Source organism: Pituophis catenifer, unplaced genomic scaffold, assembly GCF_029215685.1.
Source record: "Pituophis catenifer annectens isolate HBS135680 unplaced genomic scaffold, rPitCat1.0.hap2 SCAF_8, whole genome shotgun sequence".
Taxonomy (NCBI): domain Eukaryota; kingdom Metazoa; phylum Chordata; class Lepidosauria; order Squamata; family Colubridae; genus Pituophis; species Pituophis catenifer.
In genome coordinates this window covers 21,417,798-21,434,222 of record NW_027256888.1, presented here as the reverse complement: position 1 = coordinate 21,434,222, position 16,425 = coordinate 21,417,798, and the positions used below count along the sequence as shown (strand labels likewise).

At 44.0% G+C, this 16,425-nt stretch overlaps 1 protein-coding gene across 1 annotated transcript in view; it reads right to left on the bottom strand.

Moving 5' to 3' along the window:
- Positions 1 to 10,749, bottom strand: part of LOC139320679 (gamma-aminobutyric acid receptor subunit alpha-4-like) — a 249,948-nt gene extending 239,199 nt beyond the window's left edge. The window contains exons 1-2 of the mRNA XM_070949112.1: positions 10,667 to 10,749; positions 10,304 to 10,422 (exon numbers count right to left, since the gene is read on the bottom strand). Coding sequence (XP_070805213.1) covers positions 10,304 to 10,422; positions 10,667 to 10,749 — 202 coding nt within the window. The remainder of the gene's footprint in view (positions 1 to 10,303; positions 10,423 to 10,666) is intronic.
- Positions 10,750 to 16,425: the final 5,676 nt, after the last annotated feature.

Below are 16,425 nucleotides of genomic sequence, written 5' to 3'. Positions count from 1 at the left end.
CCTCTTTTATCACAGGCACATCAAACAGGATGCTCAATGTGCATCCAGCAAAAGGTTACTGGTCATTCAGGTGGCAGATTTAAGCTTTCTATTTTAAAACATTTCCCGTAGGTACTGTATCCCGCAGTGAAGCACAGGAAGGCAAGCCACAGCATCAGACAACATTTGAAGTAATGCCAAAACTAGACAGGAATTACTAATCTAAATAGTCCTGAAACATCCTCAAGATACACAAGTGTAGAAAACAGTTTTATATTTCTAAGGGAAAAATAAATTGGAGACAAATAATATCTAAATAGTTGGGTTAGAAGCACTTCCTATTATCCCAAGACCCTAGGCTGTGATTATTAAAGAATATATGTATGTCTGAAGTTATTTTTAAAAAGTACTTTTGCTTAGATTGTCCACTACCCAACTTAAATTTTAAAGTCTGAGTTGCCTATGTATCTGATTTTGTTCTCTGTGCAGATGGGACTTCTCTTTCAGATCTACGTATGGTTTAGATTACAACTCACAGACTGACCATTTCCTCACTAGCAATTTCTAACATAATCTATCCCTCATTACGGAGATATAAAGTCTGTCTCACTAATCTTACATAGCCATTGACTGAGTTGCAATTTACAGAACTGATAGGCACCAGTTTGAGAATCAGAAAATTTTTTTACTCAAATGTAATTTCCACTGAAGTCAGCAGGGACCCTTTTCCAATCCATTTGGATAGAATGCAGTGGTGAAATGTAAAATTTGTTACTACTGGTTCTGTGGGCGTGGCTTGGTGGGAAGTAATGTGACTGGGTAGGTGTGGCCAACTTTTTTTTTTTTTACTTTTAAAAGCAGTTTTTCTACAACTCTTCTCTTCGGCCAAAGAGGTTGTTTAAAAAATGCTTTTAAAAGGTTCTGAAGATCCCAGCTGAGTTGCCTGATCGTCAGAGGCTTTTGCTTTCTTTTAAAAGCATTTTCTTGCTTTTAAACAAAAAAAAAAGCTTCTGGCGATCAGGCAACTCAGCTGGGATCGTCAGAGCCTTTTAAAAACATTTTTTTTACAACCTCTTCAGCCAAAGAGGTTGTAGAAAAATGCTTTTAAAAGGCTCTCACTATCCCAGCTGAGCCACGTGATCATCAGAGGCTCCCTTTCTTTTACTTTTAAAAGCATTTTTTTCTACAACCTCTTCACTGAAGAGGTTTTAGAAAAAAAATGTTTTTAAAAGTAAAAAAAAAAGCCTCTGATGATCGCGCGGCTCTACTGGGCGGGGGGGCAGGGATTTTTGCTACCAGTTCTCTGAACCACCCGCTGCCATTGCTACCGGATTGTCCGAACTGGGAGCATTTCACCTAATAGAATGGCACTCTTCCTATGCACTTGGACCAAGTAGCAATTTTTGCTTGTTTCCATTTCGTTTCCCCAGTCATTTTGAAACATCTTCTACATTGCATAACAAAATGCTTTTAAAATTCTACTCATATTTGCCAAATAAATTTATCATAAGATACAAGGAACTACAGTTCCCAAACTATAAATGCAACCCCCCTTTCCTTTTAGACTACAAAAAAAAAATGACTGATATGTTTCAGTCCTGGCAGCATTCCATTCTTCCCGCTAAAGAGGTTTTCCTAACTTAAAAAAGTGAATTTTCTTCCCCAATCAAAAAGCTTCCAGACTATAGTTCCCATAACTCTGAATCAACACAATAATTTGTAGACTTAATCCATTGATAAGTTATTAGACTGGGAAAGACAGTCCCACTTTAATAGAAGCTGGTAAAATCAAAGGCATAACATAGTGGTTCACCATCTAAACATCTAGGACAGGGTTCCTCAAACTATGGCCTGTGGGCTGGGTATGGCCCGTCAAAGCCATTAATCCGGCCTACACGGGACCACAAGATTGCCCAAAACACATCACCCCGCCCACCCGCCAGCCCCCATCTTTCAGCCGAGTGCAGGCCTTACCTTCATGAGCCCTGCAGGCTGAAACTGGAAAGTAAGACCAAAGGTTTTGGCCGGCAGGGTGCTTCTGGGTCCAGGGAGGCCAAAAATGGGATGCACGGAGGCCCCGGAAGGGGAAAATGGAGCCCTCCACCTCAGCTTCTTAACTTGGGGTTCCTCCATCCATCCGCCCCTGGACTCAGGGCGGGGATCAACCAGTGTGCTCCAAGCAGGCAATCAGCCACAGTGGCCCTGACGGGCCTGGGGAATAGGTGCCTCACTGCTGCGGCTTCCAGTGGGTGAGGGGGGTGATGTGGGTAGTGCAGCCTTGGAGTCCCTGGCTGCCTCCACCCGCTGGCAGCCATAGCAGGCGAGGATGCAAAAGGAGAGGCAAAAGAAGCAGCATCCACCAAGGTGCAATTGTCCGGCAGCAGGGACTCCACAGCTGGCCCTCCAAGAAACAGGCATGGTGATGGCAGCACTGTCACTGGCCACAGGCAAAGTGGGGAGGGGGAGGCATGTGATGTGGACCACCAGACACGCCTGCTCCATCCCATGTGGCTGTGACAGGGCATTTGGCTGCCCAATGCATCCAGCAGGCCAGACTGCATGCCTCTCCCCTGTGCCTATGCCTTCAGCTACTGTTGCCGCTGCGGGTGAAAACAAGGTGAGGAGGGTGTGGGACACGTGCTGCCTACTCCGTCCCATCTCTTTTGGCTTGCAGTTGGAGAGCAGGTCACCACTAGTCATCTCCTTGGCCCCCTCATGGGTCTGGCACCATTGAGGCCTCCAGCAGCTCGCGCAAGTCCATTAGGCTTCTGTTGTCACCACCCAGAGCACCAGGCCCAGGGAAAGCTCGATCCCCATTGATGCTATGGCCGCCCAAGCCCAGCCAGGATTGCGTGCCTTCCCCATCTCTGTTGGGCCTGAGCAGCCAGGGCTCCAATGGGAATCTGGCTTTCCCCACTTGCAATGGCCTTTTTTTTGCCTGCTGGGCCTGGTCGTGCTTTACCACCTCTACTCAGCCTTTCTAGCTGGCTGCTTTGCCTCTTTTGGGCTGGGCAGGTCCACCGAGTGGTGGTGGAGTTGCCACCCAGAGTTGCCAGGGGTAGAGACCCACGATGACGTGCCTCCTTCAGTGGGCTGCTCGGTAGGGAGAGCCGAGCCCTGCCCTGCAATGCAGCAGTTCCAGAGCGCTTTCGGGGCACTGCTGACCAATGCAGCTCCTTCAGACAGAGCTCCATTTTTTTTATATAAAACTTTTTTTTATTTTTTTTAGACAAACACACATACAAACATACAATGCATTTTCTTTGAACAGAGTATTTGGCAGGTTCACAAATTTAAACAATATTTAATCATTTCAATTAAATTTACAATTTCTATATTTCCTTTTTGCCATAGGTATTCCTTATCTATTTTTTTTTTTACAAACCAATATTACCCTTCATTCTCATCTCTAATCTTAATCCTGATCAAATTCAATTTTTCCCTTCTATCTATATTATACCCTTTCCCATTGTCATCTATTTTTATATCTATCCTCACATTAGTTGGTTATGTAACATTACCATTGTTTAATATAAATCCAACATTTTAGTATAAATCAGTTAATTATATAACTATATTTTTTTGTATATTAATCAATATGAACATAAATCTTCCAATTATTTCCATGCAATCCAATTTCTTACAAGTCAATTAGTTATATTTACCAATAATAATAAACCAAATAATTTTCCCCCCTTATATTACTCATTAAACTCTCCCAATAAACCAAAAATCACAATTTATTGATTTCTACAGAAATTCAAAAAAATAAAAACTTGTCATTTTCTATATTTCAAAGATACAAAAACAAATATTCCAATTATTAATCATTTCATTTTTACATTCATATGGTTTCCCATTAGTTTCTTACTACTATTCATATTTCAATTCTAAATATATATAACATCTTTCTCTTTCATTTCTTTTTCTCCCCTCCCATTTTTATTTTTGTCTTTTTCTTTTTTTTCTTTTGTATTTTAAAATCTTGAACTCTCCTCCTTTGCCCTAAATTTTCCTTTGTTTCCCATCTCTTTTCTCCTTTTCTTATCTCCCCACTATTTATCCCACTATTTATTCCAGTGTAATTATTCTGTATTTCACAAATCTGGACTCTTCTATTTTGCCCTGCATTTCCTGTTGTTTTCCATCCTTTTCCTCTCTTTTTTTCCTTTTCACTGTTAATCCCAATGTAATCATTTAAATTTTTTATATTCTTTCTATGCCACCCTTCATTCCTTTTTTGTCTCTTTCTGTCCTTTCTGTTTTTTCCATTGTTAATCCCAATGTAATCTCTAAAAACCTTTTTATTATTACTATTTACATAGTCAATTATTTTTCCCAAATTAATCTCATTGTCTTTTCTTCTTTATATTCAGTCTCTGTGTCTTGCTTCTCTGTCTTTGTTTCCTTGTTAGCTTGAGCGTGCTCTATCTCAATTTTTGGGTCCTCAGGTTTCAATTCTCCACGTAACATTGTAATTATTCCTCTTATTTCCGTTTTCCACGATGAGTACATCATTTCCATCATTTCTCTAATTTCCTGTGCCATTTTGTTCTTTCTGTGTCAATATTGTTCCAGTTTTAAAAGTTCCACTGTTTCCCTTTTTTTTCTAAAGTCAAGCTGCTTGCAGACAAAGTAATCCTCCCCAAAAGTTCTCACGACTATTATCACTGATGCAGTTCAAAATTTTCCAAAACAGATTCCAAATTGCAGTGCTCTTTTTTCTCCTGAAGATGTCTCTCTACAATCCACAATTCTCTTAATTGTTTAACAAAGTGTCCATTTTGTATCAGTCCTCATTTGCAATCTAGTTTTTTTTCTTCTTTTTAACTTTGAAAATAGCAAATCAATTTTATAGTCCAGTTCAAATTAATCAAATTAAGGAGCCTTGCTGGTACAGTGGTCTAAGCACCCTGTTATTAACACAGCTGCCTGCAATTTACTGCTGGTTCGAATCTCTCCAAGGCTCAAGGTTGACTTAGCCTTCCATCCTTTCTAAGGTAGGTGAAATGAGGACCCAGTTTGTGGGGGCAATAAGCTGACTTTGTATAAATATACAAAAGTATGAAGGCTATTGCTTAACGCATTGTAAGCCGCCCTGAGTCTCCGGAGAAGGGCAGCATATAAATCAAATTTTAAAAAAAAAATACTTTTCACTCTCTTTTTTTCCCTCCTTTATTTATCTTTAGGTAAACAGCACTTCTGTTGTAGGACTTAATATCCAATTATCTTTTATTTTTCTTAGCCTTCGAAAACAAAGGATCTATTTATTTTCTTTCCAATCCTTTAATCAAAATTGGGGTTACTTCTTCTAATTCTTAAAATTTTTCAGATAATTTTATCCAAAAGTCAATTTTCTTTTCAGGTTTTTGTCCCTTTAAATTCCGCTTGCATCCTCTTTTTCTCCCCCCATGCCCGTTAGCCACTGTTCCTATGCTGGAGATTTCAGATTTAAAAATATTTTTTGTTGTTGTTGTTGTTACTTCATCTGTGGGTTGGCTGTGACTCACCCAGCTTCAAAAACTCCATTACATTCACTGCTCCTGCTCAATACTTAGTCCGGTTGCCCCAGCTTCTTGACAGCCGCAATGGCTGCTGCCCCCGCCGCCAAATTGGAGAGATTCCTCTGACCTTCGAGGAACTTGCCTCTTCCTCTTGGTCTTCCGAGGTGCCTCTCCTTCTTCCGCGTCCCTACAGGATGGTTCTGATCCGAAGACCCCTCGGCAGTGGTTCGTCAATCCGGGTTTTCACGGAGCTCATCAGAGCCCGCTAATTCCCCGACTGTCTCGCCGTGACGCTTCCTGTCGAATCACAAGGTGAGGAGGGTTTGGGGCACCTGCTGCCTACTCTGTCCCATCTCTTTTGGTTTGCAGTTGGAGAGCAGGTTACCACTGGTCATCTCCTTGGCCCCCTCATGGGTCTGGCACCATTGAGGCCTCCAGCAGCTTGCACAAGTCCATTAGGCCTCTGTTGTCGCCACCCAGAGCACCAGGCCCGGGGAAAGCTCGATTCCCATTGATACTATGGCCGCCCAAGCCCAGCCAGGATTGCGTGCCTTCCCCCTCATCTCTGCTGGGCCTGGGCAGCCAGGGCTCCAATGGGAATCTGGCACTTGCAGTGGCCTTTTTTGCCTGCTGGGCCTGGTCGTGCTTTACCACCTCTACTCAGCCTTTCTAGCTGGCTGCTTTGCCTCCTTTGGGCTGGGCAGGTCCACCGAGCAGTGACAGAGTTGCCACCCAGAGTTGCCAGGGGTAGAGACCTCTGATGATGTGCCTCCTTCAGTGGGCTGCTCGGTAGGGAGAGCCAAGCCCTGCCCTGCAATGCAGCAGTTCCAGAGCGCTTTCAGGGCGCTGCCTGACCAATCCTTCAGACAGAGCTCCTGAGGCTGTGGTCCATTTCCTGGACTGAAGGCAGCCTTCTATCTTGCAGCCCCCCCCTCCCCCAGCCGCATCTCCATTCCAAGCTGAGGGTTGCAATCAAATGACCCGCTCGGCCAGTGTTCCAGGAAGGTGCGGCTTGGGCGTAGTGAGGCTTCCCTCCATGTGAGCAAGCGAGTCGGCAAGGCACTGCCTGAATTTGTCCCTGGGGCTCAAATTCCCTCTTCCTCCAGCCTTGGGATGGGCACCGCTTCCTACCCTGCCCCCCACACTTCGGGTAAACCTGCCTGGGCACAGCATGTTGGTTCTGGTAGGAGACAGGGAAATGCTGCACTTCCTCTCCCACTTCCTGCAGGGCATGCTGGTGAAGCATCCTTCTCACTCACCTGCTGCTGCAATTGGGTGTGCAAGGGGAACATGCCCCACACAGGGAAGGGAGACATACACCCATAGCACTTGGCCAAAGGGCAGGGGTGGGCAGGGGAGCAGCTGCAGCCAGCTGGTGGAGGGGCGATGCCGGTGGGTGGACTGATGCGCACAGGGAGGGGACTGCATGGGAGATGGTAGCATCAGAACCCTCCTTGCCTCTTCCCCGAAGCACCTCACACCAGCTGAATCCCCTGCCCCAAATGCTGCTGCCACCACTCCCTGCCTTTCTTAGGATGCTTGTGGCGGCACTTTGGACAGGACGATGGCAGCAGTGGGGGAGGGGCTAGCGACACTTCCTGGAATGCACTCTGGCTCTTCCCCGAAGCACCTCGCATGAGCCTGCCCCAAATGCCGACGTTGCTCCCTGCCTTGCTCGGGATGCTCGTCCTTCACTGCCCAGTTCCAGTGGGGCAGGCAGAGTTTAATATCTGTCCCCGGGGCGCATGCTGAGAGGGAGCTGGAGTGGCCAGATCCCTTCCAGGAGGCCCTCACGATAAAGAGGTCCCGTTGCCACTACTTTGCCTGTCAGGTGGCAGTGAGGCAACATCACTGGTAGGAAAAAACCCCAACCTCTGACCCTGTGAATGTCACCTCTGTTGTGGATGGGCTTGCACGGTGGCAGCAGGAGCAGGAGCCCCGCACTAAGGGTGGTTTTCCTCCTCTCCACTCAAGAAAAGGGGTTTTGGCACAGCATTCTGAAAAAGCAGCATTTTATGTTTTCTTAATTGGAATATGCAAGTAGGTTTCCCGTGCTCCCCTATCTCTTTTCGTAGGTTTCAGATTGAGGCTCCCCGATCAAGAGCAGGGCTGAGGGGAAGCCAGCCTTAATTTCAATAGCCAAATTGGGGGCAGGGAGGGGGAGAGAGAGGCAGCCCTTTCTGGGAAGGCAGGCCAGTCTAGTAATCCCTCATTTTCCATTCCCCCACCAATTAAGGGAGCAGGCAGGCTACTATACTTGGTAGTCTAGCTCAGCCCAGGAAGGCAGAGGAGGCCCTTGTGCCAGAAGGGGCTTGCCTGGGTCTCATGGCTGCTGCTTCAGCCACAATGAAACACATTACCTTGGCAAGGGAGCTATTAGGGAGGGGGCAGAGGAATCAAGCCTAGAGGAGAAGCACCTCTTTTCCTTCTTGTCTGTTCTGGCATTGAGCTGCAGTGGAGGGAGAGCAAAAAGAGCCTGTGCTGGTTGGGGGACTTGGCCGGGGAACAGTCCCAAGTATGCAGGAGGTTGCTGCTGAGGGGTGCCTGTTTCCAAGTTCCGGAGTAGACATAAACTTGCTCCTTTGCCATTCTAAGGAGGCCCAGCTCTTGGGCTGAGTCCCTTGCCTCCCACTCACCAAAACAAGGAGAGGCAATGCCTTCCCTGGTTTGTTCTACTAGTTGATTGTAAGCTCATTCGGACTGAGAAGAATTGCTGCAAAACTGAGTTTCCTGAAGTGGATCACTAGACTCCTAAACAACTTTAAAAAATGATCTAGTAAAAAGAAAAGTCAACCAAAAGACCAACATGCAAACAAAATCAAATCAAATACCCCCAGGAGCAAAACAAATCAAAGTTTAATTTTTGTGTATTGTTTAATGGTCTGCTAAATTGGCCATGCCCACCCAGTCACATGACCACATAGCCATGCCCCCACCAGCCAGTCTGGCCCCCCAACAGTCTGAGGGACCTATTTAAAAAGTTTGAGGACCCCTGATCTAGGATAAGCAAATATGTTGGTAAGCATAGTACATACATAGTCAAGGCAAAAATACACAGATATAAATACACAGAAAACAATAGAAAAGCCTTCTAGAATAGAAAATTCTAGAATATTTTCTAGAATAGAAAATAAATGGAACCAATTTTCTATGGTGTTTTGATAAGATTAGCTGTATCTATCCTTCCCATCCTTAAATGGATGATAAGGAAAGTCCAAGTCTCTCAAATAATCTTGAAATAAGCAGGTGATACACAATTTCTGTGGTGGAAAACAGAATATGTATATGGAAATTGGCAGAATAGTTGCTTTTGTTAACAAGTCACATGTCTAAACTAAACACTCAAAGAAAGAAACACATTTTTTAGGGAACAAGCTTGGACTAAATCTTCTTACAATGTCAGCTAGATAGTTCCCAGGAAGATCTTTTCATGGCCTCCTCCTACATTTTCACAGATACCCATCTCTGGTGAGAAAGAAATGCTCATCCCAACCCCTCAGGATTTAATCATGAATGTAGAAGGGTGGTGGAGTGATACTACAAGCTGTTAGTCCCTCTTCAGGGTCATAACCCTAAATTGTATCTCTTCTATCCACAAATCTGGCCATGGGTCCATTTTGAGTTAGCCACCAAAACTGTGAATTCCAGAGGCTGGGCAGTGAGAGTAGCAAAGCAGAAACATCTGGGAAGAAACCAGTTACTGTGATACATGGAGAGATAGTTAAGAGATTTTTTCAAGATCCCTTCATCCATGGAGAGCATGGTTGTTACTAAAAAGGGCAAGTGTGGGTGCTATACACTTTCTGCTGCTATAAACAGTAAAAGATGGGGTTTTTGAAAGTGAATATGGCTGCCAAGAACAAATCAGATGCAGGTGCAAGATCTCAAGCCTTGAGTTGTTTACATATTTCCTCCCAGCTGTCACTACTGGAGCACTAGAGCGTGCGGGTGTGTTTTTCACCAAGAAGCAACAGCTGCACTTGTTCTACTTTGATATAATGTCAAGCAATTGCTGCCCACAGAGTAGCACAATTCAGAAAACCCACTCCCAACTTCTCCCAGCTCCCAGTGGACAACACCCACAGGATGGGTGGTGTTTGAATGTGTGTGTCAGAGAGAGAGACAGACAGACAGACAGAGATGAGGCAGAAGCTGGGAGGAGGAGGAGAGTGGTATGTGAATTGGCATCAAATCTGCCTGGTAGTTGGGAGTCACTTGCTGTGGTTAGCTCTCCAAGGGAGTGTGAGTTGGAAGCAGAAAAAATCATCCTGGTGTTAAATGCATAGAATTCAGTTCAATGGCCAGCCTAATGTGCTCTCAAAGTCACAGAGAGGGAACTAATCAATTACATGCGTGCCCTTACACTGTTGTTCACTATTATCAAATCAGATTTTAATGACCCAAATAATTTGTATCATAGTTCCTTCAGGTACAGTATTTAGCAACCACTTTTCAAAAGAGGGAAATGATTTTAAAGGCTTTCCTTTATGAGGTTCCATGGAATTAACCTTCAATAGGTGCCCCTGGCTTTCCAGGCATTGGAGGAGCAGGGGGAGTTATGGGGAAAAGATCTAGCAGGATCTCTGTTTATCTTCTTTTTTTCCCTCTTCCCTTATCAGTGGGAGCAAGAAAAAAAGGTTCAGCCAGCCCTCGTGTCTGCCACAACATAATAAGGGGTGCGGGGAGAAATGTAAACATCGTAATTACTTTGGGTTCTGTTTTCAAAGGCGCTGGAGAATCCCTAAGGCACATTTCCCTCCCAGTTAAGGCACAGAGGCAGACTCATTACAGACAGCAAGGACCGCAGGCATGAACCATACCCCCAAATCCAGGACGCAGCCTGTTGTCATAGCCATCCAAGAGGCGGTCCAGGATGCGTGTAAAATTCTCCGGCCATAATTTCTCTTCCTTTCTGAGCTGTCCCGGGAGCGCGGTGACACTGGAAGTCGAAGGAAAGAAAGAGTGAACCCAGGGGCAACACATGCGAAATTAGGAAAGAGAGCGCGATAAAACCGCCACCATCGGGGGAGGGGGGACCTTGCCTCGCTGGTTCGCGCCCACTCCCAATTTTCTGGCCCCCTCCTATCCCTAATTCTGGGCATCAGATACAGGTGCAAGGAAACTGTAGAGCGCGGCGGTGGCGGCAGGAGGGGAAGAAGCGAAGCGAGGACTAGAGTGCTTACCAGGTCGCCCAGCACAGGAAGTGTACAAAGATGATCGACAGACCCGAAAACATAGCGATCGTTGGCTCCTTGGCAGAAACCATCTTCGCTTGCCATACTTTAAGCCTGGTTGCGCGTTTCCCCGTCGCTAACGCCTTGTCCAGAGAGATCACCCGGCCGCTAAAGGGGGGAGGGGGCAGGGGAGCGAACGGGGCGGGAGAAGGAGAGGAGGGGCAGACGATCCCGCCACTGGCACGCACGATCTTCTAACCGGGAGCCCGCCTAGGCAACGATCGGGTACACGCCGAAAGGCAAAAGGAGGAGGAGGACGAGGAGGAAGTAGGGCCCCCTCCTCAAGCCAAGCCCCCACACAGCCCAAAGCTACACCTTGTCGTAGCCGAAGCCGAGGCACGTTAGCTTCTGAGCGCGCGCACCAGTTCCTCCCCTGCGAGTCCTTTCCCTTCACTCTTTGGGGGATCCCAGGCTTTCAAACCCCACCTCTTCCTCGTGGCCCCTCCTTCTCTCCTTCCCATTCCCATTACTCCGATTCATGTTCCCTACGTCTCATTTTTGCTCCGATTTTACTTTTTTTTCTTCGCTTTAGCAAGATTTGGGATTAACTTAATTTCGTGGAGTTCTCTGCGCGGATCGACAAAATCAGTCTCGACATATCAGCCAGCCATTAATGAATCTCCGAGCATATGCAGAGTGCCTCGACGATTACCCTTCGGAAGATAACGGAAAGTCCTGCTCGTCAGACACACCTTCTGCAGCCAAAAGTACAGTATAAGGCTAATTAATGAAATAATAAGGAAAAAGTATCTATTAAGTGTGCCTTATTTCCTCCTTGTAACCAAATAAGTCACTAGGACCAACACAATCTGGGATTAGGAAGCTTCTTTAAAATTACCAACTATACAGGAGAACTCTTTTCCTTAACTAAAATTAAAGTATTAACTAGAATTAACATTACTTTAACTAGGATTAAGATGAAATGTTAATATAAATTGCTAGTCCATGTATGATGTGCCATCTGCTAAATAAATAACCAAGATTAAGTGTCTATGGCAGTGGTTCTCAACCTTCCTAATGCCGAGACCCTTTAATACAGTTCTTCATGTTGTGGTGACCCCCAACCAGGGGTGGGCTCTAAATTTTTTTACTACCGGTTCTGTGGGCGTGGCTTATTTTGTGGGCGTGGCTTGGAGGTCATGTGACTGGGTGGGCGTGGCTAGCTGGTCATGTGACCGGGTGGCCATGGCTATGTGTATAGGGACTACTCAGAAGGCTGAAAAAAGTCACTTCTGACAGGTCCTCGGACTTTTGACTGGTCCTTACACTTATGACCATCCTCACATTTATGCCTGTGCAGCATTCTTAACAACCATGCCACTCATTTCACAACTGCTTCTCTTTAACATGGTGATAAGATAGGGCAAAAAACGTAAAATGTGAGGACAGTCATAAATTCGAGGACTGGTCAAAAGTGTGAGGACCAGTCAAAAATAACTTTTTCAGCCCTCTGAGTAGTCCCTGTGCACAAAAGGACTACCCAGAGGGCTGAAAAAAGTGATTTCTGACAGGTCCTTGCACTTTTGACCGGTCTTCACAGTTATGACTGGTCATCATTTATGTCCATTGTAGCATTCTTAACAACCGTGTCACTCATTTCACAACTGCTTCTCTTCACCATGGTGACAAGATAGGGCAAAAACGTAAATTGTGAGGACAGTCGTAAGTTCGAGGACTGGTCAAAAGTGCGAGGACCAGTCAGAAATAACTTTTTCAGCCCTCTGAGTAGTCCATATGCATAAAAGGATATAGAGAGGGATGAAGGAAGGGAAGGGAAATTAGAGTAGGAGTGAGGGTAAGAGAGGGAGGAAGAGAGGAGGGGAAGGAGAAAGGAAGAGGAAGTAGGGAGAAGAAGAAGGGGGGGAAGAGAAAGTAAGAAGGAAAGAAAAGACAGAGGTGGTAGGTTTGAGGAGAAAGATTGCTGTACAATAAAAAAGATGAAAGGGAAGAAAACCAACCCCAAACAAATATAAAGATATTAAGATAAAGAATGAATTGTTAAACTTTAAAGAATAAAAGAGAACAAATATGAATAAATAGCAATAATTAGAAACACACATACAAACATACAATGTATTTTCTTTGAACAGAGTATTTGGCCGGTTCACAAATTTAAACAGTTGTAGGAGGTTAGTACCCACCCCTTTCCTAGAAGAATGAAATATTTTGGGAAATATTAAAAAGGCAGAATATTATATTTTCCTGGATGAGAAATGGAGAAGCATATTTTACAGACAAAGCAGCTCCCACCTTCCTGCCCCCCACCCTTTGTTAATGGGCCAGAGGCAGAAAGTCAATCCTTTGTCAAAGGACATTTGCAACACAATAGCAACAGAAACTAATGGGCCCCATCTAGCAACCGAAACTCACCACACGTGACCTGGGAAGCATGTGATCTGGGAAGCACATGTGACCATCAGCCAGCAAGGCTAGCTAAGACCCCCACCCCCTGGGAGTCTGACAACCAATCAGGATATTCTTTCGGGGCCCCAAGAAATGCAAAGCCAGAGAGAGCATAAAAACCCGAGGATTTACTATATCTGCTCCTTTTCTGTTCAGGAACTCAAGCCATGTGATCCTGTCCACCATTAAACTATCTTTCCAAGCAGTCTCCATGTTTCCAGTGTCTTTTTCCCCACTTGGAGCAGAACCCAGAAGGATATTTCTTCCAACACAGTGTTTAGTCATTTAAATTAAATTTACAATTTCTATATTTCTTTTTTGCCATATTTATTCCTCATCTATTTTTTTAAAAAAAACCAATATTACCCTTCATCCTCATCTCTAATTTTAATCAAATTCAATTTTTCCCTTCTATTCTATATTATACCCCTTCTATGTTTATATCCATCTTCACATTGGTTAATTATGTAATTATGTAATACAGTTGTTTAATACAAATTCAACATTTTAATATAAATCAATTAGTTATATAACTATATTTTTTGTATATTAATCAATATGAACATGAATATTCCAATTATTTCCATGCTATCCAATTTCTTACAAATCCATTAATTATATTTACCAATAATAATAAACCAAATAATTTCCCCCATATATTCCTCCAAACCACAACTTAATCATTTCTGCTTTCAACACAATATACAATTAATAGTATCTCAATTATTACAATTCCCTAGTTAAATAGAGCTTTTTTTCTTTTGTGTTTTAAAATCTTGAACTCTCCTCTTTTGCCCTAAATTTCCCATTGTTTGCACCTACCTTTTTTGGTGAGCAAAAAGAAAAAGAAATCTCTCTTCCTGCCTCATTTTGTCACGTTGCAGCAAAGACCCTTTCAATTTCGTTTTAGCTAGGGGAAAAAAAATTGCTGCAGTACTCTTTGCAGCTTGCAAAGGAGCCTGCACAAATCAGCTGAGAGTTGGGAGGCCCAGCTAATCAATTTATGCTAATTAACCTATTCTGAAGCTGAAAGAGGCTGTTTTTTCTATTTTTGCAGGCACGATCTTCTCATTTGTTTTCTTTTAACACTGATCACCTGTAGGGCGGCCCTTTGAAGCCCCGTGGCAAGAATTTAAACAGTTTTTTTCCCTCTAGCCATCAGCTGGGACTTAGGAGGCAGCAATAGATTGGGAGTGGGCAGGGTAAGCGAACAGCGAACGGCAATCCAACAGAGGCAGAGGGTGAGTGAAGGCGTGAGGGGGGGCGAGAGAGGGCTTTGGCAACCCCTGTGAAATGGCCGTTCGACCCCCAAAGGGGTCGCGACCCCCAGGTTGAGAACCGCTGGTCTATGGAGATTCACAGTCATCCAGTTGATGGTTGTGCCAAAGGTTCTTTTTCAAGAGGCAGCTGGACTTTCTGGTTTTTCTTTGAAGACGTTTCACATCTCAACCAAGAAGCTATAAAGTTCTGAGTTCAAGAAGCTTCTTGGATGAGAAGCGAAACAAACCTCTTCAAAGAAAAACCAGAAAGTCCAGTTGCCTCTTGAAAAAGAACCTTTGGGACAACCAAGATTAAGGATAAATTTTGCTTCCAATATAAAAAGAGCAGAATCATTAACAAGCCTCTCTCCAGTTCTACCTAATTTGTCTACTACCTTTCTCTGCTCCAGATGTTACAGACTTCCTTGAATGGCATTATGGGTGACCACATCTGGCCTGCAGGTGATCACAGATGGCAGCAAAAACAGGGAAACATCTAACTCTTGGCTGACATGAAGCTTTTTATAGTCCAGAGTGGAGAGCCTTGTTGACACCCTCTCTCTCATTTCTTGAAAACCTCTATAGTACATAACATACTAAGTTGCTGTCACCTCTTCTCACTGATTGGTTTGCAGAGTTTGTCTTTCTCATTTTTCTGGCTGAGATCAAGTTGATGAATTTTTCATTGGTTCTCAGAGCTGGGGTGGATGGGAATTGCCTAGAAGACAGTAAAATCAGAGAGAAAAATAAATGATAGATTAGATTACAAGGTGGATTCCCCCCCCCCTTAGAAATCATGGAAAGCTGCAGAGAAAAGGGGGAATTGCAAATTAACTGCTTTGTTAAAAAATATCTCTCAACCCATCCATGTATGCAATTGGATTAATTGTCACTGAGCACAAAGCACATTAATGTCAAAGTCACAGACGGAACTAATCAGTTACATGTGTGCCCTTACATTGTTGTTCACTATTATCAAATCAGATTTTGGTGACCCAAATAATCAGTATCACAGTTCCTTTAGCAACCACTTTTCAAGAGTTTAGAAATATTTCTGTTCAATCAGAGGTTGCTGGATTTCTTCAGGCAGAATTCCATTTGACCCAGCTGGTAGAAAAGGCTCCTCCAATCAGAAAGGCAGACTTTTTATCTGGGCCACTAAAAATACTATATAGAGATTGAATTTTTATTGCACGATCTCATACAAGGCCATTCAGAAATTATACCCACTGAATTAAATAGTGCTTACTTCCAAGTAATATGTGTGACAGTGTTCTGCATTCTTAGGCCTTCTAAACATACTGGTTTATACCGCATCTTAAAGTTGCCAGTTTGAAAAACGCACATTACATAATAACACATTACATAATAACCACTGAACTCATGGACTTTAGATCTACGTTATCTGGCATTGTAAGAAAATATACCATGAGGTATATTAAATTGCCTTCAATTCCAGCATATGCTTGAATGGTTCCAATTTTTCTTTGAGGTCTTCATCTATATGCCTTCTGAAAATAGTTTGGGATAGCAAACATATAATGATGCTACTTCTGAAATTTACTTCAAGTCTGTTCAGATCTGGATGTCCCCCATGCAACACTCTTTGTGGATTCTTTGACTGTGCCATGACAATAGTTATTTATTCACGATTGCAAACTAAGACTGCTGGCTTTATGGGCTATAGAACTGGATATTCATTATTTGGAATCAGCTGGATGAACAACAGCCAGTTTTGGCAATTGGAGAATTTAGTCTGACTTGTTGCAGTCTCTAAGCTGAGAGGTCCTACCTTATAGCAAGGTAGGTCTCTAAGGTCTCTAAGCTGAGAGCTCCTACCTTGTAGCAAGTTGAACCTATGGACCACTTGGAGGTGAAAGTGACAGATGGTGAACTCTTTACCTCAGTCCTTCCCAAAGTCAACTCCAATGTCTTGCCTGTTCATCCTGGCAAGATGTTGGAGTTGACTTTGGGAAGGACTGAGGTAAAGAGTTCACCATCTGCCACTTTCGCCTCCAAGTGGTCCATAGGTTCAACTTGCTGCTA